The 24,250-nt window shown below is 50.4% G+C and overlaps 5 protein-coding genes across 5 annotated transcripts; 2 read left to right on the top strand and 3 right to left on the bottom strand.

The window, feature by feature from the left end:
* Nucleotides 1–619: 619 nt before the first annotated feature.
* LAJ45_04977 (uncharacterized protein) lies at nucleotides 620–1,069 on the top strand (the record flags this gene model as incomplete). The annotated part of the gene is made up of 1 exon (XM_046114551.1): nucleotides 620–1,069. The coding sequence occupies one exon, from the start codon at nucleotides 620–622 to the stop codon at nucleotides 1,067–1,069; it is 450 nt and encodes a 149-aa protein (XP_045972100.1).
* A 915-nt stretch (nucleotides 1,070–1,984) lies between these two features.
* LAJ45_04976 (uncharacterized protein) lies at nucleotides 1,985–2,954 on the bottom strand (the record flags this gene model as incomplete). Its single annotated transcript, XM_046114550.1, has 3 exons — nucleotides 2,222–2,245; nucleotides 2,302–2,614; nucleotides 2,746–2,954. 3 exons carry the CDS (start codon nucleotides 2,952–2,954, stop codon nucleotides 2,222–2,224), a joined length of 546 nt encoding a protein of 181 aa, XP_045972099.1.
* A 1,676-nt stretch (nucleotides 2,955–4,630) lies between these two features.
* LAJ45_04975 (uncharacterized protein) lies at nucleotides 4,631–8,580 on the top strand (the record flags this gene model as incomplete). The annotated part of the gene is made up of 7 exons (XM_046114549.1): nucleotides 4,631–4,775; nucleotides 4,849–4,960; nucleotides 5,032–5,313; nucleotides 5,398–5,673; nucleotides 5,744–7,775; nucleotides 7,874–8,017; nucleotides 8,083–8,580. The coding sequence occupies 7 exons, from the start codon at nucleotides 4,631–4,633 to the stop codon at nucleotides 8,578–8,580; spliced, it is 3,489 nt and encodes a 1,162-aa protein (XP_045972098.1).
* A 3,003-nt stretch (nucleotides 8,581–11,583) lies between these two features.
* Nucleotides 11,584–15,436, bottom strand: LAJ45_04974 (uncharacterized protein; the record flags this gene model as incomplete). The annotated part of the gene is made up of 6 exons (XM_046114548.1): nucleotides 11,584–12,176; nucleotides 12,258–12,512; nucleotides 12,576–12,821; nucleotides 13,283–13,611; nucleotides 13,680–15,188; nucleotides 15,288–15,436. The coding sequence occupies 6 exons, from the start codon at nucleotides 15,434–15,436 to the stop codon at nucleotides 11,584–11,586; spliced, it is 3,081 nt and encodes a 1,026-aa protein (XP_045972097.1).
* Nucleotides 15,437–18,965: 3,529 nt separating this feature from the next.
* Nucleotides 18,966–21,886, bottom strand: LAJ45_04973 (uncharacterized protein; the record flags this gene model as incomplete). The annotated part of the gene is made up of 3 exons (XM_046114547.1): nucleotides 18,966–20,040; nucleotides 20,110–20,259; nucleotides 20,346–21,886. 3 exons carry the CDS (start codon nucleotides 21,884–21,886, stop codon nucleotides 18,966–18,968), a joined length of 2,766 nt encoding a protein of 921 aa, XP_045972096.1.
* Nucleotides 21,887–24,250: the final 2,364 nt, after the last annotated feature.

The following is a 24,250-nucleotide window of genomic DNA, read 5'->3' as shown; positions in this document are numbered from 1 at the left end:
ACGCTGTATATGAGTACTTCCTCTTACTAGGGTGCTATTTGATCATGGTCCCGGCTACTTCGACAATATATGACGATAACGTTGAATAGGTGTATATTCACTTGATATGTCCACGAATTGCACCTACATCCATCTCATCCCGCCACATTGCTAAAGAATTCGGCGGGGGTCCCATAAGCAAATACATGTTAGTATACTGAATAATACCAAGTGGTCATTCACATACATCCAAGCTGGAATGAGTTACCACATGTATTTTAGACTCACATAAGACAACTTGCACAAAGCTCGATAGAGAAAGGTGGCTACCAGGTGATATTAAACACTGCTATAAATTAAGAAGTCCTGTACTATATCTTTCGATCATTTTCATGATCAACACTCTCTGATAATATTTCCACCGATAGCAAAAGAATCGAATACGATCTCCTCCCATTTATCAAGACCATTTCCATCAAGCAACCATCAGCCCTCTTTCTGTGCGCTGCGGCTCTCTTCAAACTACTAAAAATGACAAGACGTGCCAAAGAACCGGTAAAGCAAGGTGTCGAGATCATGCATCGTCCAGAATTCAACAAGGTGAATATCTCCGGTCGGCCGCTTCAGCTTGGTGACCAGCATGATATGGATAACCAATCATCTTCGAAAGGATATAAACGATACCGCTCTCGGCTTCACTATACCCTACGAGCATAGGGACACTAAATTCAACAGACGAGTCCAAACCGCGATTAATGGTGTGGATATCTATGATGGACGCTTGGAAACCTCCCGCGACGCGCTCAGCGATATGTCCGCCGAACTAGATAACTCACTTGACACCCTGCTGGCCCGGCTTAAGGCGGAGATAGAGAGACGTGAAATGGAGGAAGAAAAGCAAAGGAACATAAAGTTCAAGCTGAAGGGAACTTATAAAGCGGCATATAAACTTCGAGAAATCCACAAAGCAGTGGATCTCAACCCGGAAACAGTGCCTGTTGGTAACAATCTAAAGAAAATGAAGAGGGCTGTGGGGGGGTTTGTTTATGAGGTGAACCAGGGCATGGCTGTGGTGAATGGGCCTAGCTGAAGCAAAACCCGAGGTGAAAGAGGAGCTAGTTGAGGAGGTAGTTGTGGTATATAGTAAAAAAGGAAGAAGTGTAGTTTCGCGGAGGACTCTGTTAGTTATTGTTGGTTTGGGGGACTTTAAGTGAGCTTTACGTCATGTCGTGGGCGCTTGTATCTGCACTTTTGTTCATGGTAACCTCTGAAGGTATATAAATGGGGCGCTGTAGGTCTTTTTACTTTTTCTTAAACAGAGTTAAATACCTTGATATTATTCGATTAGTTAACTTTCTAATGGATGCCTTTACCTACGACGGATTTGCGATAAGATTAGAGCAGAATTCTATGGGCCAAGTAGGCTACATAAGCACGGATGTATCCTTCTTAAGCAGGTGAATTAAAGTTCTTGTTTCATCTTAATTTAACCATCATTATTCCAGTGGAACACTGTCATGGGTCGGAAATGTAGGCCCCTTCTTCCTGGCCATTTAGATAGTGCAGTGGGTTATAGGTTATGATGGGGGGTGGGGGAGATCCGAGATATGGTCTCGGATTCACCGTTATTCGTTGAGTTAGGAGCCGAGTGAGGGACCGTGTTCCATTTCTGGAGGTAGGCTGGCTGTTTGATCGTTGTGGATTGCGGTCTCTGTGATGAGTGAATTTGTGAGTTTTAGTGCTAAGTGTGATTGATGCGATTGGGCTTTTGGGGTTTATGGGCCCTTGATGGCACACATCCTGGTTGTTAATGATAAGGTATATCTCGATTCTGGTGATATCACTATCAAGAACATTGCGTATTGTTAACAGCCACAGAAGGACCAGAACCATAGAAACCGGTAGTTAATTATTCTCACCAACTACCCACCACCGCAAGATCTTTTAAAAAGCAAAAGAAAGAAAAGAAGAAAAAAAGAAACGAAAAAACCCATCAACACCCCCTCTACCTCCTCCTCCCCGAACCACCAAACCCCAACCCCAACCTCCCCTTCGTCCTCCTCTTACTAGTATTCGCACCTCCACCGCCACCCGTCGCCTCGCCAAACCCCGCCTCATCCAGATCCATCTCATCCTCCTCCCACTCACCCCCTCCGCCATGCCCCTCTTCCCCTTCCCCCCCTTCTCCCCCTCGCCCCCTCCGCCCCCTCTCCCCTGCTCCCTCTTCGCCGCCAGCACCCTCTCATACTCCTCGCGCTCCCTGCGGCTGCGCACGGCGTCTTCGCGGATCGCGGCCATCTGCGCCTCCAGGTCGGCCAGCACCTCCTCGCACACGCCGCCCCAGCTGTGCAGCGTGCGCATCATTGCGGGGACCTCGTCGGGCGCGACGTCGCGGCCGGCGGTGGAGGACACCTCGACGAGGGCGGATTTGGTGTCGAGTTTGGCGCTGAGGAGGGAGGCGTAGATGGACGAGATGACGAGGTCCTCTAGGGACCGGGTGGAGGGGAGGTCGAGCGTGTGGAGGAGGGAGGCGTAGGTGAGGTGGGAGGGCCCCTGGGAGGCGAGGGTGATGAGGGTGAGTTGGCGGAGCTTGTGGAGTTGGGCGGGGGAGAGGGGGGGAGGGTGGTTGCGTTGGCTGGTGGGGCGTTAGTCTCTATGTATCCGGAGCTGGGTGGGGGACGGGCAGAGGGTGGGGCAGAGAGGCAGAGAGGCAGATGGTGCAGGGGAGAGAGAGCAATACCTTTATAATCCCCATAACTCCCATACGCAAAGATCTTGAGCAGCGCCAGATACTTTGCGCCGTCGGCGTTCCCGGCCAGCGCCTGGATGTTTGGCATCTCGAGGAGCTCGGAGAAGACGAACACGCCTGGGGCCTGCGTGGCTTGCATGACGAGGTCGGCGGCGGCGCGGCCGGTCGCGGATTTGGCGAGGGCCAGGTAGGGCTGCAGGGCGAGGATGTAGGATTGTTCGGCCATTGTGTTTGTGTTGTGGTTGGGGGGGGGGGGGGGGGGGGAGCTGTGATGTGCTGTGGTGGTGGAGGTTTGGAGCTAGGTTGGTGGGAGCTTGGTGGGTTGGTGGGTTAGTGGGTGGTGGTGGGGTCAAGGGCCTTGGCGGTGAGTGATTGTTTGTGATGAGTCGTGGGGGTGCATAAGGGGATTGTCTACATTCTCTCTCTCTCCCACGCCACAGACAATGCCGTTGTGGGGAGGTGCGTGTGAGTGATGGGCTGTGAGTGATGGGCTGTGAGCGAGAGATCTGACAGCGGGTTTGTAATAACTTGCTCGTTCAGCAGTTTATTTTGCATCCTTGCTGCCGTGTGACCCCTGGCTCAGAGTAGCTGTGGCACTCTACATGTATGCTTTCTACAAGGATGGACGTCTGCTATCTACATGTACATGTATCTATCTAGCATTCCGAGGAAGGAAGGTGAGGAAGAAGAAGAAGAAGGAAGGAAGGAATAACCTTCCGTACCGCCCGAGAGAGAGAAGCTTCGAATTTTCAAACAATCACCCACCAGCACGTGCACACACATATGGGCTTCAAAGTCAAACCTCTTCGTTGCAAAACAGGCCCCTACTGTTTCCAAAACCCTCCCCGAGTGCCCTGGTAGCTAGACATCGCCTCGATAAATTCCCCCCGCCTTCGGAGCTGTCAAACGGGGGGGTATTTTGTGTATGGTCTTCTCACGCACGCTCCCTCCCTTCGAAAAGTGCAAGAAGAAACGTGGAGAGAGTGGGCGTCTAGATCTGTGTTCCTGGACCTGCAGGGCTATGTATTACATTACTGTATTCTATTCCATCCAATCCACCAACCCGCCCACCCTGCATCTCCATCCAATCCAATCCAATCCAAATCCCAATGCCGAAAAAAACATAATCAATAAACCCACCTCCCTCCCTCCCTTCCTGCCTTCCTTCCTTTCCTCTCTTACCTTCAAAAAAGAAAAAAAGTCGTCTGATAGATTACGAACCCGGACTCCCGGACTCATTCCTTCCCTTTCCTTTCTTCTCTTTGCGACTGTGCACTCACTCACTGGTTCCGGAACCCCTTGACTTGAATACGTGACTTTAGGCTATTTTTACATCCACCACACCCCCGTCCGTACCTTTTTTTTCCCTCCCCTTCACTTCCTCACTCGGTTGCAGCCAGCCAGCAGCTAGTGAGAAAAACAGTACTGTACCCACAGCACCTGCCCTAAAATCTACCGGGCCGGTCGGTGACCTACAGTACTCTGCCTACAGCACTCTGCCTACAGTACTCTGCCTACAGTACGGGACTTCTAGCAGTCGTCGTCGTCGTCGTCGTCGCTTGTTCTACCTTACCAACCCAACCTCGCTTGTCGAAAGAAAAGAGCAAAGAGTAGTACGACGCTCGCTCGCTCAATAATCATAATCACCTCTCCCCCTCCCCTACCTACCCAGCTGGCGCCTCGCTGTGCGACGCCTACCTACCGACCTACGATTTTTTTAATTATCTGGCCCTCACCCCCCCCGCGATTCTTTGGCTCGCCCATCACAGAACCTACAACACTTTGTCGTCCACCGCCATACAGCAGCAACACACTCACCCAGGAGCTACAGACCAACATAGGAGGAGGGACCCCACAACCACACTAGGAGACAGCAGCAGCAGCCACCAGCAACCAGCAACCATGGCGCGAGAAAGGGACGACGCAGACCGCCCGCTGATGGATCTGGACGTGGAGGAGAAGGGGCAGGAGCGGGAGCCGCGGATGGTACAGACGACGGTGGCAGTGGAGGGCATGACCTGCGGGGCTTGCACGAGCGCTATCGAAGGTATGTCTTATCGAAAGGGGAGGAGGAGAGAGGGGGAGGGGGAGACTGACAGGGAGTGGACACCACTGGACAGGCGGGTTCAAGAACCGCGATGGCGTAACGTCGTTCACGGTCTCGCTGATCACGGAGCGAGCGGTCGCGGTACATGATGCCGACAAAATCTCGGCCGAGAAGATTGCGGAGATGTGAGCCTTTTTTTTTTTATATTTTTTTTCTACCCCCCGCCTCTTGCTAGCTGGTCTGACAAGGGGGTTAGAATCGATGACCGCGGCTTCGACGCCCGCCTCGTCTCGTCAGATCCTGTGGGCGGCGCCGCGCAGCGAAGACAGAAGAAGAAGAAGCAGGAGCAGGAGCGCGGCGGGCTGGTGCAGACGACGGTCGCGGTGGAGGGGATGACGTGCGGCGCGTGCACGAGCGCCATCGAGGGCGGGTTCAAGAACGTTGCGGGGGTGCAGAGCTTCACCGTTAGCTTGATCACCGAGCGGGCCGTGGCCGTGCATGATCCTGGTGTGCTGAGCGCCGAGAAGATTGCGGAAATGTGGGTTGTTGCTGCTGATCTTTTGCTGGTTGTGGTTGTGGTTGTGGGTTTGTGGGTTGGCTGACGCTAGTGTGGTGCTGCTAGTATTGAGGACCGTGGCTTCGACGCACGACTGATCTCATCGGAGGCGGTCGGGGGTGCAGCTGCTGCTGCTGGAGGGATGATGAAGGAACAGGCGATAAGCATGGCGACGACAACGATTGCGGTCGAGGGAATGACGTGCGGTGCTTGTACGAGCTCTGTCGAGGGCGGGTTCAAGAACGTTGCTGGGATTGTGAGCTTCACGGTTAGTCTGGTGATGGAGAGGGCTGTGGCGGTTCATGACCCGAGTGTCATCTCGCCGGAAAAGGTCGCTGAGATGTAAGTCTGCAATAGATGGTGGTAGTGATGTATTGGTTATGGCTAATAGGTTATGTGTGGGCACGTGTAGAATTGAGGACTGTGGTTTCGGCGCCAAAATCATTTCCACCGCCATGAGCGGCGGCAACGACGACTCGGAGAAGAATGCGAAAATCGACACGGTGATCTTCAAGATCTTTGGCCTCAACTCGGGCGAGGACGCGGTTGCGCTCGAGAATGCGCTGAGCGCGCACCAGGGCGTCTGTGACGCTGCGGTAACGTTCGAGAACTCGAGGGCCAAGATTGAGTACTTTACGTCGCTCACTGGCGTGCGGAACCTCGTGGAGATTGTGGAATCGCATAACCTGAATGCGCTCATGGCGGACATGGAGGACAACAACGCCCAGCTGGAGTCGCTCGCCAAGACGAAGGAAATCACGGAATGGCGCAAGGCGTTCCAGTTCTCGGTGGGGTTTGCGGTCCCCGTGTTCTTCATCAGCATGATTATTCCCATGTTTTTCAAGGGTGTTGATCAGTACCTGGGGGCATACGAGCTTCCTATTCCCGGCTTGTTTGTAGGGGATTTGGTTTGTCTGGTATTGACGGTACCGGTGCAGTTTGGTGTTGGCGCCAGGTTCTATAGGTCCGCATTCAAGAGCTTGAGGCACAGAAGTGCCACAATGGACGTCCTCGTAGTTCTCGGCACCTCCGCCGCCTTCTTCTTCTCGATCCTAGCCATGGTCATGAGCATCCTCTGCCCGCCCCACAGCAAGCCCAGCACCGTCTTTGACACCTCCACCATGCTCATCACCTTCATCACGCTCGGCCGCTACCTCGAGAACCGCGCAAAGGGGCAGACCTCAAAGGCGCTCAGCAGACTCATGTCGCTCGCGCCGTCAATGGCAACAATCTACGTCGACCCCGAAAAGGCCGGCATCCAAGCCGACGCCTCAACCGACAACACCAACACCGCCGAGGAGCGCACCATCCCCACGGAGCTCATCCAGGTCGGCGACATTGTCATCGTGCGCCCCGGCGAGAAGATCCCCGCCGACGGCAGCGTCGTCACGGGCGAGTCGTATGTCGACGAATCCATGGTCACCGGCGAGGCAATGCCGATCCTGAAGCGCAAGGGCGAGATGCTGATCGGTGGCACGGTCAACGGTGCCGGGCGTCTGGACTTTCGAGTCACCAGGGCCGGGCGCGACACGCAGCTTGCGCAGATTGTGAAGCTCGTTCAGGAGGCGCAGACGTCGCGGGCGCCGATCCAGCGCATGGCGGATATTGTCGCGGGCTATTTCGTCCCGAGCGTCATCTGCCTGGGGCTTGTTACTTTTATCGGCTGGATGGTGCTCGCGCATGTGCTCAAGAACCCCCCGGCCATCTTCAAGCAGGCGGCGAGCGGCGGGACGTTCATGGTGTGTCTGAAGCTCTGCATCTCGGTCATTGTGTTTGCCTGTCCCTGCGCACTTGGTCTTTCCACGCCCACGGCGGTCATGGTCGGGACCGGTGTCGGTGCAGAGCAGGGTATTCTTGTCAAGGGCGGTGCCGCACTCGAGACCGCAACCCGCATCACCCAGGTCGTACTAGACAAGACCGGGACCCTGACCGTCGGGCACATGACCGCCACGCTCAGCAAGCGCGCCGGCACCTGGGGCAGCTCCCGCCGCGAAACCGAGCTATGGTGGCTGCTTGTCGGCATCACCGAGGCGGGCTCCGAGCACCCCGTTGGCCGCGCCATCACCTCTGCTGCACGCGAAGCCCTCGGTCTGGGCCCCGAGGGCGTCCTCGACGGGTCCATCGGCGAGTTCAGGGCCGTTGTGGGCCGCGGCGTGGAGGCAATGGTGAAGCCGGCGAGCGAGCGCGCAAACTACAAGGTCCTGATCGGAAACACAAAGTACCTCGAGGAGAACAGCGTCGTTGTTCCTGTTGAGGCCGAGCGGCAGGCGAAGGGTCTTGGCGCGAGCCAGGTCGATGAGGATGGGAAGGTGAAGGGGAGGACGTATGTTTTTGTGGCGATCGATGGGGAGTATGCGGGTCTTATTGCGCTGAGTGATGAGGTGAAGAAGGATGCGAGGTATGCTGTTGATGCGCTGCGCAGGCTGGGTGTCAAGATTGCTATGGTAGGTTTCTGGTTTTTTTTTTTTTTTTTTTTTTTTGGTCGATGTGCGCGGGTTTGAGCGGGATTTTTTCGTGAGCTAATATTGTGATGTTTGCGCAGGTTACGGGTGACCAGATGGTGACGGCCCTGCAGGTTGCAAAGGAGGTGGGCATCGACGCGGACATGGTCTGGGCCGGCGTGTCGCCCGACGAGAAGCAGGACATTGTCAAGAACATGAAAATGCAGGGCGAAATCGTGGCCATGGTTAGTCCCCTCCTCCCCTCTCAATCACAGCTTATCACTCGTCATACTAACCCACCCTTACCTAGGTCGGCGACGGAATCAACGACTCCCCCGCGCTCGCCACCGCAAACGTCGGCATCGCCATGGCGTCCGGCACCGACGTAGCCATGGAGGCGGCCGACATCGTGCTCATGCGGCCGCAGTCGCTGCTCGATATCCCCGCGGCCCTGCACCTCGCACGCACAATCTTCACGCGCATCAAGCTCAACCTCGTGTGGGCGTGCTGCTACAACCTCATTGGGCTTCCGTTTGCCATGGGGTTCTTTCTGCCGGTGGGGCTGCACTTGCATCCGATGGCGGCGGGGGCGGCGATGGCCGCGAGTAGTGTTAGTGTTGTGGGGTCGAGCTTGCTGTTGAGGTTGTGGAAGAGGCCGAGGTGGATGACGGTGGAGGGGGTGGAGGAGGAGGAGAGGAGGGCGGCGTGGAGGGGGAAGGGGGGGAAGTGGGGGTCCGGGTGGTGGAGGGGCGGGTGGAGGGGCGCGCAGAGGGGGTATGTGCCGTTGGCGGATTTGGGGGATGTTTAGTTGTGGAATGGAGGGGGGGGGGGGTTCTTTTTCTGTTGTGTATAGTTGGTGGTTGAGTTGGGTTGGTTATCTATTTTATTTCGTGTGTTGACTTGTATACTTGATACTTGGTTGGATATCCGGGTTTTTTACCTTCTTTATTTTTATTACCTTTTTCTTTTCTTTTCTTTCGTTCGTTCCTTTGCGTATTGTGTTGTGATCTCCGTTCCCTCCTTGGTGTGCCTCTTTTCCTTTGCTTTTTTTCCTCTCGTTTTTTAGCTTTTAGCTGTGCTGTGCTGTGCTGTTGTGGATGATCGATCATGTAGACGAATTCGAATCGTGGACGTGGAGGGAGCGGTATATATTGGGCTGGTTTACTATATGTATGTAGCTGTTAGCGGTAGTAGTGGTAGTGGTAGTGGTAGTTGTAGTTAGTGCTTTCTGGCTAGATATCAGGGCCTTGGTTAGTTAGTTAGTTGGTGGGGTGGAGCGGGGGTCTAATTAATCTATTAGATGTGCTTGCTTTCTCTAGTGGGTCTTGAGTGTTGTGGTTGTGTGTTTTCTGTCTTGATCTGGTTCAGCATCTATTTCGCCAGGGGGTAGATGGCCTTGGGCTCGGGCTTCGGTGGCGTGTAGATATGAGGTGGGTTTGGGCACAGTCTAGTTGGTCTGAATTAACGTCGAGGATGCTGTCCATGGTCCATCATTTTGGACGGAGGTATATATATACATGTACGTAGAGCTGCTATCATTTCCGCTGCGGTTGAGACACGGCTAGGCCACCATCTAGCAGTTACCCACTCCTATTGCTATTGTACTGTACACGGTACAGTGGCTACATGATATGTCTCTTTTCTATACCCCCATGAATATGGCCACCGGTCTCGAGCTCTCGCGTACGGCGGCTCCCGCTGGGCTGTATAACTTGTTAAAACATGGATCTCCATCATCATTGGCCCTGGGTCGTGGAATTATTAACCCCTAACTACGAATTAGGGGACAAAAAAAGAAAGTTGCTGGTAGCAGACAGCAGGCCTCTGCGCGGCGCGGCGGGATTGATTTAATATATGGCAGTGTTGGTATCGATATATGGTATTGTAGAATTCCCAGGGCTTTTTTTTTTTTTTTTTCTTTCTTTCTTTTAGCTAGCTGGCCGATCATTGTGGCTGGGGGCCGGTTTTATAGCACACTAGCTAGCTGATGGGTGGGTGGGTGGGTGGGTGCATGTAATACGTAGATGTATCTTTTTTTTTTTTTTCCAGCGGAGGAACCAACTCTACATGTAGTACGTCAGGAAATAATTCGGCACTAGCATTTCGGTTTGAATCCTTGACAGGAGCTTCGATCTATATATGTATCCCACAAGCACTTGGGATTCGACTCCGATATAAACCAGCTGACCACAACTACAGCAAATTTGCCAGGAACACAAAAGATACCACTGACATTAACGTGTAAGGGTAGATATTGAGAACACTGTATCCTTAGCCAGAAGAGAACACTCGGTGTTGTACAAGTGGCATAGGTATATCACGTTTAGAGACGGGGCTCTCCCCTAATATAATCATAATCAAGTCAACAAAAACTATACGTGAATTTCACTATGAGCACACTATGTACATACTAACCCCCACCCATTCGGCGGGGACAAGTCCCCAACAAGTCCCCATGCGGTTACTTTTGCCAAGCTAGCTTAAAAATGAGAGAGCCGACTTGCCCATTCACAGGCAAAATCACCAACGAAACTATTGTTACCATGGGTTGGACGGTCGAGCGGTATAGAGTTCACGCTCTGTACCGCAACTGCCATCGTTCAACCCACCCCCCCCCCCCTCCGGACGTAGAAAGAGATGTAACGGTCTAGGCAGTGCTGCGAACTCTTTTTGCTGGCGGGATAAGGTTGTTTCTTTTCTCCCCTTTTGCCCTAATTAAGGAGGCATTCTTCTTCTTTCACACTTCCGACTTGCTGAATTTTTTTTTATTGTATCCCAATTTCGTTTTACTCCTGATTCAAACCATTGGAAAAACGGAGGTTACTTCGCATGGATATATCACCAGGCTTGGATCACAGCCGCTCACTCGGCCTTACACGCATACCAAACTTTATCTCTGAAACGTCGCGCGAGTCCACGCAGCAGCCCTGTATATCGGTAATGCTAATTTCCCGTTAATCGGCGAACTTGATGCAACGTCTCATTTGCTTCGTTGAGATTTATGTAGTAGCACTGGCTAATTTACACACGCACACTGCACACACACACACACACATACACATTCATCATGTTCATATCATTCACACATTTACATATACCCCACTTACTCCCTTGCCTTCCAGCAGCCACCACACCATTCCATACCTTACGTACACCGAAATGGAAAGAAAGAAAAATAATAATAATCTGAAGATGGAGACACACAAAATCACGGGGAGGAGAGGTGAAAAAAAGAAATATTGCATGGGAGGGATGGCATGGGGATTACATGCTCTTTCTTTCCCTTTCTTCGTCTTCTTCTTTTCATACACAGAAACACATAGTCATGTCTCGGATCAAAAAAAACACAAAACACCAAAGAGGAGAAAATAAACATCAATAACAAAAAAAGGGTTACTGAAACTAGAATATAGGAGGGGGGAATAGAGATACGGAGAAGAAGACGGGGAAGAAGGTTAATAGGGTAGGCAGATACTAACTACTACAGATCATAAAAGTGAGGACCATGACAAAGAAAAGAAACTCCAATTTTTTCATTTTTACTTCCCCCATTCAAATCCAGAAATGCCGTAAGATGAAGAAAAAAAGGTAGTAGTAGTAGTATAAATAGACTCAACTCTTGTAGGGAAAACAGAGGCAAGGTAAACATATGGAGTAGGAGAGAAAGAAACCAGTTATTTCGCACAATGCAGATAAAATGAGGGTCGCATCTACGCCCTACACTAAAAAAATGAACCCTTATCGACTCCACCTCTCTATGCCTCTATCCCACACATACACAACCGTCCATGTCAACCTTTCGTTACTGGCACTATGACATCTTGGCCAAATCCATCGCTTCTCCCAATTTCCTTGCATCTGCCTCTTCTTTTACCCTTACGGAGTACCTCTTACGGCCACTGTCGGGGAGAAACTCCACCACGGAAACGGTCTTCAAACCCCTACCGCTGGCTGGTGTATATGTGATACCCTCAACCAATCCCACATTGAGTACGACTTTCCCAACCTCTGTGCGTGCAAGCACCCTTGCTTTTCCATTGATACGGTTCTTGAGGACTCTTAACTGTCCGACACCTCTCTTGATTGGCTTTTCTTGCTGGTTTTCGGTATATTCATAGACGATGGCTCGGACTTCGAATTTCGAATCTTCATCTTCTTCGCCGGGGCCTTGCTTAGACAGATCGATATCACCCTTGGAAAGATGGGCATTATCGTTAGGTTCAGAATTGTTGTCATCATCGTCTTTTGGGGTGAGAGGGCCTGAAGGGGGCACAATAGGAGTGCTTGGGCCGGTACCACCAAAGGAGAAACCGGTTTCTTTTACCCCGGGGGTACCAAAGATCGATGAATTTCCTGATGCATTCGGAGAGGGCGCAGAACTAGATGTGGCAGATCCAAAGAGACCTTTAGGTGCCTCAGTTTTGGAACCGAATAACGATGTACCATTGGTACCGTTAGTCTCGCCAAACTTGCTAGAAAACATACCACTACCAGAGCCAGCATTGTTGTTTGAGAAGATTGACCCGGTGGATTCTTTCTTCGGTTCACTAACGCGACCAAACAGACTGCCCGAAGGTGATGGGGCAGCTGGTGTATCATCATCGTCATCACCTTCGTCCTTTTCCAAGGGACCAGGAACCTGTGATGAAAATGGGTTTACAAATCCACCACTGTTTTTAGAGACGTTGGGAGAATGAAGAACACTGCTGTCCTTCGCAGACGGAGAACCCTCAGGCTTGTCTGCCGTGAAGATTGTATTAGATTGCGATGCTACACCTGGATCTGCTAAGGATATTGACTTACCCTCATTCTTCTTCTCTTCTTGGTCTTTCTTTTCGGACATGGGGGCAGGGGGTTTGAAGCTAAATAATGGGGTCGAAGCAAGCTTCACGCCAGATGGTGTGACAGGCGTCGACGCAGATGGAGGAACAAATCCATGGGTTGGTTTACTGGCAAGTTTGTAGGCGTCTGTTCCAGAAGTGCTGCTGCTACCACCGCCAAGAACTGATGCGAGGGCCTTTGAGGAATCAGATCCTGAAAATTTCGAGTCTACGTTGTGGATCAATGTTAGAATGTACTGAAAATTGCAGCGGATGCCTCGAGTGCCTGGAAGGATTGATGGTTGCAAAGGTGTGGGGAATAGGGTGGGGGGGAAAACTAGGACTGGGCTGTTGCCATGTTGCCATGCTGGGTTAGACGTAGATGGGTTGATTTGATTGGGTGATGTTGGCAAGGAACCGGGAAATCCACTTTACCCAGCTGCCTCCCGCCGCAAAACGAGAAGCACCACACAGGCCAGTAAAAAGCAAAAAGGAAAAAAGACCGTCGCCTCATCAAACACCACCCAAAAAGAACAAGAAACATCTACGCCGGAAAAAGCAAGAGAAAGAACGCTAGAAACGCCATAAAAGCGGCTCTTAAAGCGACTCCTCAAGTTTGATACGGAACAAATGTCGTGATAAAGAAACTAGAGATGACAGAAAAATGAACCAGAATGAATGCCTAATTACCTTCACTGTTGCCCTTAGATCTCTTGCCACCACCACCTTGAATCTCGTCATCGTGGGTGTTAATTCTCTTGGCAGTGACACCCGAGCCCAATTTCGGTTCAACACTGGCGCCCTTATAGCGCTCCCCATTTTGTTGACATTCCTTAATTTTTTTAGACTCTTTGATGTATATTTCGCAAGAAACACTCCAGTCACCCATTTGGTCTGCTTTTTTAAGGCCTTCCAAAAAGCTGTGGTTCAACGCACGCAAAGCAAACAAATTGTAGTATTCATTAAGCTGTGTTGTTGTCCATGAAGTAGAGTCAGATGGGAGCGGAGGTGATGGTGTTCTGAAGTTAGTAGCAGAAGCAGCAGCAGTCGTGTTATTTACTGCTGATGTAGATGCTGTTGATGTTACTGTAGGAGTAAACATAGCAGGGGGGGTATAGACTCTTTTGGCGGCGCTGCCGCGAGCTTAGGTGACCCAAATCCAGTAAAAGGACTAGGGCTATTAATTGGCTGGTTAAAAACACTCGGTGATTTTGGTGGTGAGTTATCAGCCATGATGTCATCGTTAATTTCGACACTGGGGGTAGAAGGAGCACCGAAGAACGGTGATTGAGCCTTAGGTGTTTCTAGCTTGTTTTCAGTAGGAGGTCCAAAGCCAAAGAGCGGCTTACTCGGTTCATCCTTCTTTTCGCTCGGAGTCCCAAATCCGCCAAAAAATGGCGATTTAGGAGGTTCAGCCTTATTATCTCCGAAGCCACCGAATGGTGATTTTGGTGGCTCTTGCTGAGGAGTGTTAGACTCTATGCCGAAGCCAAACAGCGCCTTGGGCGGGTCATTCTTTGGCGTTGCCGGTACTTTATCCCCGAATCCACCGAATGACGGTTTGCTTTGCTCTTGTTCTTTGGGCTGACCAAAGAAGCTGCTGGTGGTTGGGGTTGGCACCGGAGATCCAAAAAGGTTATTAGAGGGTTCTGGGCTGGGTGAAGGTTTAAACAAGTTTCCCGAAACAGGCTCCGGAGAATGCGAGGGTCGTCCAAACAAGCTTGAACCCTGTTGCTCAGTAGGTTTAGCGAACAACGATTTACCCTGTGAATCCGCCGGCTTTCCAAAAAGGGTGCTAGGAGTCCCTGTTTGTGGAGTGGCCGCGCCAAATGTGAAGGTAGGTGCTGGCGCGGCAGCCGGTGTAGCCTGAGGCTCAGGGGTCTTCTCGGGCGCAAAGCTATTATTACCAAAGTAGCCACCAGAGGGCTGCCCGGATGCGGTAGCTGTAGAGCCGCCGAAGTTGAATGAGGAGGTTGCCGGAGGTGTAACCACAGCAGGAGCGCCATTGTTGGCTCCGAATGTAAAGGAAGCGGACGTAGATGTAGCTGGCTTGTTATCGCCGCCGCCGAACATTGGCGCAGCCGCACTATTACTACCAAAAGTGAATGCTGGAGTCTTGTTGAAACCTGTCGCTGGTTGCGCAGGAGCTGCGTTGTTGCCAAACGTGAACCCGGTAGACGCAGGCGCGGGAGAGGCATTACCGTTATTGTTGTTATTATTCCCAAACATCCCACCAGTTGACGAGCTTTGTGGTGTCGAACCTCCAAACAGCCCTCCAAGCTGAGGGGTACCAAACCCGCCATTCGTGCTTGATGGTGCCAATGATGCGAACGGGTTTACCTTGGGCGGCTCCGGCGCAGGGCTATTAGCGCCGAAGTTGAAACCCCCTGTCGCGGTTCCCCCGAAAGTTGGAGTCGCTGGCGCGGCACTCTGAGGTGTCCCGAATCCAGAGAATCCTGCCTCAGGTTGTGATGCACCATTTGTGCCGAATCCCCCTGTTGGTGTCGCCGCAAAGAAGTTAGGTATGCTAGAACCGCCTCTTGAGCTGCCGCCCGCCGCTCCCCCGCGGCCACGTCCCTTCTTCAGAGGTGCGATCCTGTGTTCGTCAGCGAACCCGCTCCAACTCGAGTAAATAAAGAAAATAGACACCTCCGTCTTGAAAACACGGGAAAGGGGAAAAACAAGAATAACTCACTTTCTGCCACTCATAATCTTGCTATCAGCCATTTTTGTAGGATCAACGGCGTCTCTATCGTTTTCCGTATCGTGATTTCCTTGATAACTAAAACCCTGCTGCTCGTAGTCGTCCTTCGTCAGCTGTGTGTCCGACCGCCTTTTAGACATCGGCACACAACAACTCTAGCAGAGCGTAGGTGCAAGGGGGAAAGTGCTTGAGTATGTGTGTGGGTGTATGTAAACCACCCTTTGTTGACTTATTTCCTTTCTCGCTCACTCACTCAACCAAGTTTTTTTGGTTTTCTTTTTTTACTTTTTTTTCCTTGGTGCCTTGTTGTTGTTTTGGGTTTCTTTCGCCACCCCCGTTAAAACTTATGCGATAGGAGCACGAACGGGAAAGACAGAGACAGAGATGATTACGGTGATAAAAGATATGGGGGGTGGGAGGGGGAAGCTGGCGATGGAATGAGGGTGTGAAGAAGGGAGAAGGGGTGGAACGGAGGTTGGTGGTGTGGTAGAGTTGGGTGGATAACGGCCTAAAGTGTGGATCTCTCACACACGAGGAAGACAGATGGCAGAGAAAGGGAAAAAAGGGCAAGGGAGAAGAAGAGGAAAGAAGAGCGAAGGCAGAAGCGGAAGAGTGTAAAATGCGAGTTGTGCAGCGAAAAGAGGATGAGGTTGGTTGCGTTGTCGCAGAAACGCGAGCGATGGGGCTGAGCGATTACAAACCAGGGAACGCGTTGAAGAGTTATCAGTGGCTAATAGTCGCGATCAGGGGCGTTTAAGCCACACACGGTACTTTTCCTGCAATCATTGGCTGTGTCACCGTCCCTCGTGGTTAAGGCCCGCATATGTAGTAAGCTCTGTCAGAGTAGGAACGTAAGTACTTTTTCAGGCACAAACATCACTATCAGTACAAGCACCCCTCGATCTCCTGTGAATTCTGTACCCCGCAGCCTCAACTTGTACTCACATGTATTCTATGTACCCTCCGTCATACTATTCAGAATCTACCTTTAACCTCTACATGTACATGTACCATAATAATAATTCAGTGATCACAGTTCACACGATACCCACGTAGCGTCTACCACACATACACCAAAGTGATCCTGCACGTTACCGGCAGCCATCGAAGATTTGAAGTCTCCGCCTGTTGCTCCACGCTACTACTTAAAAGCTCCTTCTATTCTAGCTACATGTAGGTACACGTGCCCGGAACAAAGAATTTCCTATTTGTGCCTCACCCACCCCACAAAATTACACCAACCCCAGCCCTGTCTTCCCCCGCAGCTCGCTAACTGGCGAGTTCGATCCGTGAAATTTGCTTGGCGCAATTCGCAGGTTTAATTCGATTGCTTTGTCGAGTGCATGTTGTTTCCGCCAGGGTGGGCATGACAGGTAAAAAATGACTCGAGAGACGAACGTGAGTCATGTGCAAGATAAATATATGAAGCTGGGGTAAGTGATTTCCCCCCGATGTTAAAACGGAAAACGACATAAGAGTTCACAATTTACCCTTCCAATTAGAGTGGTTTTTAGCCCTTCTTCATTTGGTCTAGCCTCCGCGTCGTTACCCCGAGTGATTCCCGATGACGCATGTTAATTCTGGCCACAAGTATTATATCGCAATGATTTATCAAGAAATGTCTCCTAACCAGATGAACAGAGGCTCGTCAAAAAGAGTTCACCAAATATGTGGTGTTTGTTTGGTTGCCTTGCGGCAAAATCCCATCCCGGAATTATGATCCTCCGAGCTCGTACCCGGGCCCTCTAACCAGCGCCTATTGAGAGACTCAACGGCAAAATTAAAGAGACCCGCCATACAAGAATATCGTAAGATCAAGGTCATTATGGTTATGGAGGCGTGATTAGTCCAAGATACACCCGGACCCCGAGTGATATATGTACGATTCGCAGCGGTCGACCGATAGCTCAGCTCTGAAGTGCTAAATTGCACACCCCCGTTTGACAATTGTGCAAATTTGACGCTCAGCGTGACGGTTGCGTTAAAGCCCGGGTAACCAGGAACATACAGCACCCGAATGACCTACCATGTAGATACATGTGTACCTACAATTTATATAATATGACGACCCTCTAGTAACTCCCCAAGGCTGTGGAGTGCGCAGTACGCATAGATGGACAAGAAGATCATCTAGGAGCACTGAGTGAAACTAGAATCGTAGTATTTACAATTCCCATATCCCTGACGGCAGATCACATCGATCCGCCCCCATCCCGTTAATTCTGATATCCTCATCCCCTCATCTTCCCCTCGTACTGCTTACAGGCCTCTGAAGACAACACCCGCAAGAGAGACCTGTTGGCAATAGTTCCAGTCACTCTATGCAGTCTACAATGAAAAGTTGCACGACGGCTACTTGGAATTTATGTAACAGCACGGCTTCGGGTGACATCATTCGCTGAAGATGAAGGCTGCCATCCCCCCCCCCCCCCCCCACGGTGGACGGACCTGATGTTTCATGTCCAGCTCACTTCCCCAGGTGATGGTGGGGGTGAGTTCTGGGGAACCAACATGCCGAGGATAAAAGTGAGCCATATACACGTTAGATCGACAATAGAGAACTAGCGCCTCGGCCTGTGCTTGTTGGCATTTTGTCCCCCCCCCCCCCTCAATGCTCAATTCAAGCAAGGCATTCTGCCCTATATGCCTTGTGCAGCCTTGTGCAGCCTTGTGGACCTATCGACTGCTCCCTAGCAAGCCGTCGTATAGCTTGGACGAGAAACCTGACTCCCGATCCATTGGCCGATCATAATGGCTATACGAGTCAATCAGAAGGCTCCTCTTCACTTTGTCCAAGGCCACTAGATGAAAATCATAATACCATTCAAGTTTTCACAAGGCTCTTCTAAACTAATAAACAATAAGCTGGTGTAGCCAATATTTATATTCCAACTACCAACAACTAAACATGTATATCCTGCACCTCCCAGCACGCTCAATCTACCTAGACCCACTTACCTCCTATAATCGCTCTGCACCTTGCATCCCTCAGCTACCTTGTCTATCACCCGCGTCCGGCCCAAACTCTTGCCAGAAAACCTACAGCGAACCAGCTAGCAAACAAATAAACAAGAAAGCAAGCAAACAATAAGCTAATACGTAAAAATCCGTCAAGCCAACGCCCTTCCCCAAGATTTCCCAAATAATAGTAAAAGATAAAAAAATCATGTAAAGTTTCCTGGACCTTCGTTCCAATAATGACAAAAAGACAAAAGAACAAACCTCCCAATCATCCAACTCATTAAACCCTAGATATTAAAGTGATAGCAATAGGTCCTCAGAGGAGGAATAGAAGCAAAATAAAAGTAAAGTCATATGTAAGAATAATACTGGGGAAGGGGCATTATAAAAAGAATGAATCGTAATGTAAAGTGTGAAATGCGCCCAAATAAGCCTCTAAAGCCCGGAATATGAAAATGCAAACCCAAATAATGATGGTGTCGAAGGGTATAAACAAAATGGCAGGCGTTATAAATACTGATGGCCAAAAATGAATGGAAAGGGACAGTAAATACATGCTCTATAAAAACCAGAGCTCCCTATAATCAATGTGATAGAAGCTGTTAACAAAAAGTTCGCCGCCCATGCTAAACGCACCTGACCCCCAACCAAATTCAAGGAGCCCGTTCAAGGGAATAAAAATAATAAAGGAAAATAATATAAAGACCGTTAGCTCGCCACGACTATTGCCGCAACCACGCCCCCAACGACTGCACTAACGGCCAGCACACCGCCGACAATGGCAGCAATTCTCTTCTCGGATTTCCCAACACCTTTGACCTCTCCATTACTCCATGAATCTACCATAGTATCGAAGGATCCGATAGCCACAAGCAAGAGTAACGGCGGAAATAGAACACACAGAGCCAAAATAATTCTGCCAAGCCTCTTCTCCTGCATCCTGTAAGTCCTATTATGGGACTCACCCCGCATCGCCTCGGGATCGTCGTTTGAAATATCTGTCCAAGAATCGCTGATTCGCCTTGGATCGTAAAGTCTCGGTGTCATACTCCTACGTAGGTCTTTAGGCCTCCTAGGCAATCTGGTACCGTATAGTGACGCCCAACTCCTAGACTCGTTCTTACGGGGAGCACTGGTGCTGCTGTCTTGAAGTGGGGGTATGAAGTTTACTTCATCGATCCCGCTCATACGGACTTGCTTGCGCGCATCGACCCCTAATCTGTCATTGCTCATCGTATCGCTACCGCCCGCCAAACTACTTCCTGCGAGTCTTCTACCGGTGCCGCCGGGAGTCCCAGTGACAAGCAAATCCATTTCGATTCCATGTTGATTTCCCGTAGAAATATCCTGTCTCCGTCTCCCTTTATGGACCGGTGTCTGTTCGGGGCTTCTCAGCGCAGGATGAATTGGGGTTGTCTCGTTTGGAGAGTGAGTGTTTGATTCAAAAGGGCTACCAGGCACAGATCCGTATTCGGGAAAACGTGGAGATCGCGGGGAACAATTTCGTGAATCCACGGCTTGGTCGCCCCCCATCATCCTCATGTAAAAGGAGCTACTTGAATCTCGTGTGAGGACATTTTTAGGCATGGTAATAGGAGATGAGCCATACTGGCCAGCAAAAGGCATGGCCCCCGCATTGCTAGTATTGATGGAAGATAAGGGTGAAAAAGTTGAACGGGTTGGAGTAGTAAGAGCATTACGATTTGGAAATCCGTCACTTGGGTAAAAGTACTGAGGAACCAGGATAGGAGTCTCATCAGATGTTTGACGCATACGATAGACGCTAATACTAGTTAGCAAAAATGCGAACTTTTGCCCTGGAAGTGGGGATTTGAGCGTGATTAAAACTTACAATTCATATCTAGGGTCCCCCTCGTGAACCAGTACTCCTTTAGGAACCTCCTGTGACTTCAACTTTCGTCTTGCACCAAAACCACCTATCCCTGACAACAGCCTTATACCATCGCTATCACCATTATCACTGCTGTGCTCACTGCCGTCACTGCGAATAAATTTACTCGCATCACTTATGGTATGATGATGTCCAGCTCCTTGGTTGTTGGACTCGCCATCCTTACGCCCAGCTACGCTTTCACTCGAAGAAGAAGGCACTGCCTTTCCTTTGCCTTTTTCCTCCCTTGTGTACCCCCCCCAGACGCAATAACATCCATTTCTTCATCACTGAAATCTCTGTCAAATCTTGTAGATGCTGCTCCGTCTGCTGTAATAACCATGGCGAATCCGCTAGCCCCACTTCCAGCCGAGATTTTGCTTAATCTTTTCAGCTCTCTATTAACTGCTTCATCAAGCTGAGGGCTTCCTGATCTTCCAACTCCAGACGAGAGCCGACGTATCCCTGGTGAAAAATAGGAATTGGATGATGCATTCCTGCTCATTACTGGCCTGCTCATGCCACCACTCCCTCTCCCATTCGTTAAAGTCGTTTTATTAGACCCATTCCTCGAAGGTGCGTTCGGATCACTTTGGTTCATGTAGTTTAGTACACTACTACTCGCTTTCCCACTACCCTCGTAGACACCGGTTCCGCTAGGGCACGTGGGGCTACTTGGGCCGGATAACCCTGCATATGTCCCATCACTGAAGCCGCTTCCATTTCCAATATGGAACCCTTCGAAGCCAAATGTCATTGATTCTTCGACGTATCTACGCTCCTGACTTCCTGCAGATTCTATCGTGGTAGCTGTCTGCCGGCGGTGTGTCTGTGGTAAAGATGGTTGTGGGGCTGCTTGAAGACGATTTAATGGTGGGAGGTAACCGTTTCCTTCAATTCCCGAATTTAGAATTCGAGATTCGGTCTCCTCGTCCTCCTCATCAAATTCTTGATTGCCAAGCCTAGTTGAACGACTATAGTATCTATAATACCGGTCACTATTGCCCTTGCCCCCACTTGGCGATCCTTCAAGAGAATTTCCATGCCTGCTGGAGTCTCCCACCATTAAACTTGGATGCGGGAGAATCTCAACCCGCACTTCACCCCCATTGATAATCCTTTGGTTTGAACCGCCCCCATTATCAAATTGACTGATCGGACGAATTGGGCCAGTAGATTGTCTTGCGTAGAAACTTGGCCTATTCGGCTGCATCGGGCTATTTTCCTTTAGTGGCGTTGGTAGATAACTGCTGCTAGTGTCACGTTGTATAGTATCGTCCGTAGTATTTGTAGTGCGAGATAAATCAGATTCACCACGCTTATGACCAACTTTGAATACCCTTGTGATTCTCTGCTTAAGTGATGCGGGAGGCGTTGAATCCTCCGGGTGTCCAAGTCCCATCCTCTGATGTACCGAAGGCCCAACCGGTGATGGAACGTCTGGTGATACCGGTGACGGGCCCAACACCACTGAATTCGGAGGTGAAGGAGGTGTCTCCTGCCGACCAGGTAGCCTTGGACGGTTGGTAGGAGTCTTGACAACGATTTCGGCCTCTGTAGCTGGGGCAACAGTAGTGTCGATGTCTAGTAATGGCTGCTGCTGACGTTGGGAGTGGTGATCGACTAGTGCCTGTTTCTCATTCTGCCGAGCTGCAGTGGGTGAGGACGGGGTGGCGGTCTCCACGGGAGAGGGAGGAGGTGATGACACCTCTGACTGAGACGAAGGATTGGATACCATCGTGGGACGAGCAGTAGATGCCATAGCTAAATTACTCTTTCGCTTGCTTTCTTTCTGTCTCTCCTAATTGATTTGATGTGTTACAGCTTCGTGGAAATGCTGTTTTGGCTTTGCTGTCTACACGAGACGAGGACACATCAATCAATCAATGGAATTGCCGATGTGTATATATGAAGCGTCTCTACTAGCTGATTCTGCCTTGATTTAATTGTATGTATGTAGGTAGAGTAGCTATTGGTAGCTGCTGCTGATGATGATAATAAGCCACTGTCCGTCCACCCGTAGATCCCCTATGCTGCATGCAATACGGGAAAGTGAAGAAAAGGGAAATGCAGGAACCAAACCAGATGAAATCGCCACCCAAACAAACGAAATTTGCGAATTATGTTATGCGAGAAGAAGAGGCATTGTCGGACCGCAAGGTGGGGCGAGGGGGGAGGGGGGGTTATTTGATTTGGCTTACTGACTATTTGGTCTGGTTGGTATACGCCGGTGTAAAACGAGCGAGGTAAAGTAAGATCGGAACACTACGAAACGAAACGAAGGAAGGAGTATGCGGCGTGGTGTGTATGAGCTGAGAAAACGACGGGAGGGGAAATCGAAAAGAAAGAAACAAGACTGTAAAGGAGAGACAGTGGTTCGGATGGGGGGATGACGAAAGGAAAAAGGGAAAGGGACCGTGATGTGTGGTGAGCGAGTGTGAGTGAGTGAGGAATGTTTCGAGTGAGTGAGCAACCTGAAAGATGGGATGGTGTCGACTCTGAGCCACTAAACCCGAGTTTGGAATCCTAGCAGCAGGCTCCCACTAACGGCAGTGGACCCCCCTACCCTGTCCCTGGCATGACATCCACTACTCCGGCAGCTGAATGGTTCTACAAAACCAACAAATAGGACCTTCCTCGGACCTTGCCATTCAACATTGTCTTCTGTTTGGAGCCTCATTCTGCTCATGGTCTTGATTGCGAACTGAGAACGCGTAATCTCTAGTTTTCTAAAGTACATGTACTTGCCACTCGTGATCAGAGACTTCGCCGAACGGACCGGATAAACTTGAGAGCTGAGATCTCGATTCTCAACGGGTATCATACATAGGGATAGGGGGACCCCGGAATGAAGTTCTCCAGGAGTAATTACTCTATTATGCAAATGCGCACATCTCAACTTTAGTCTACATGTATGTGCTCTAACGGGCACCCAGTACTTTAGACGAGTTACCTAGTCCGCCCTATTAGAGTGCATATTCCACCCTAAAAACACATTCATAACACTCGCATAACCATCACTGTCACTGTCACAATCGGGTATATCGCAGACATCACAGATGCTGCCACCACCACCACCTCCTCCTCCACCACTACTCTGCTCGACGTTTATCGCTCTTTCTCTCCAGCACTCATTTCATCCCCTTTAATTCCTCTTGGTCTTCCCGTTATTTGGCCGTAACAGTAACAGCACCATCCTTTATTCCCTGCTCCCTGCACCCTGCAACCTCCTCCTCGCTCCTTTCCCACTTCTTCGGGCTCTGCATGACGCAAGGCACCGAAATAATGGGAAACTCACGTCACCAATCGCCAAAATTAGTCGAAAACCGTCAATGGTCAGGAAAGTTGAAAACTGTTCCTTGCGTGATGACAGCTACAGACGTAGGTACGCGGATTGAGACGCTATGCCGTTTCATTCTGTAAAAACAGATCGGAGAAGCGAGGGGTACATACATGTAGGCATGGCATGGCCCCAGGCGCAGGTACCATCACGATCATATCTATCAGGCAAGCGCAGCAATGTAATACAAAATCCGTCCCATGTGCCGCATCCGGCGCAAAACCTCTACATAGCAGCAACAACGAAAATTTAATATCAAACTTCTCTAAACACCACCTACATACCCGTCCGGCCGGAGAATTTAGACGACCGCGGGATAACCGAGTCTCTGGGAGAAACCGGAGGTGGTGGTATGTATGAAGGAGATGCGTATCAGGAAACCAACATCCTGAAAGGCTTGGAGTTCATAAGCGGCCCGAGCACTTCCACTCTCCTCTACGACATCATCATCGCCGTACCCAAATCCTTGTAATTAAGAAAGATTGAACCGGCCCCTTGGGATTTCTCCTCTATAATGCTTTACTCTGGACTATAGTAGGCAACTACTCTAAATAAAATCGCTCACTGTAGGCCCTTAACCCGCGGATCGCAATGGGGGTGGCATGACCAGGAATCGAAGCGCTCATGTGGGATGCCTTTGAAGAACTCAAGTGAAGTTACATGCCTACATATATGTATTGACATTATTATTAACCTGTTTACTCGAGGACTTTTGACCGGTCAGGGAATCAGCTATCAACGTGCGTGAGCACAATAGCCGGA

This window comes from Morchella importuna (genome assembly GCF_003444635.1).
Source record: "Morchella importuna strain M04M26 chromosome Unknown Morimp01GS013, whole genome shotgun sequence".
In the NCBI taxonomy this organism is placed as follows: Eukaryota; Fungi; Ascomycota; class Pezizomycetes; order Pezizales; family Morchellaceae; genus Morchella; species Morchella importuna.
Note: the sequence above shows the minus strand (reverse complement) of the source record. Positions and strands in the feature narration are given on the sequence as shown.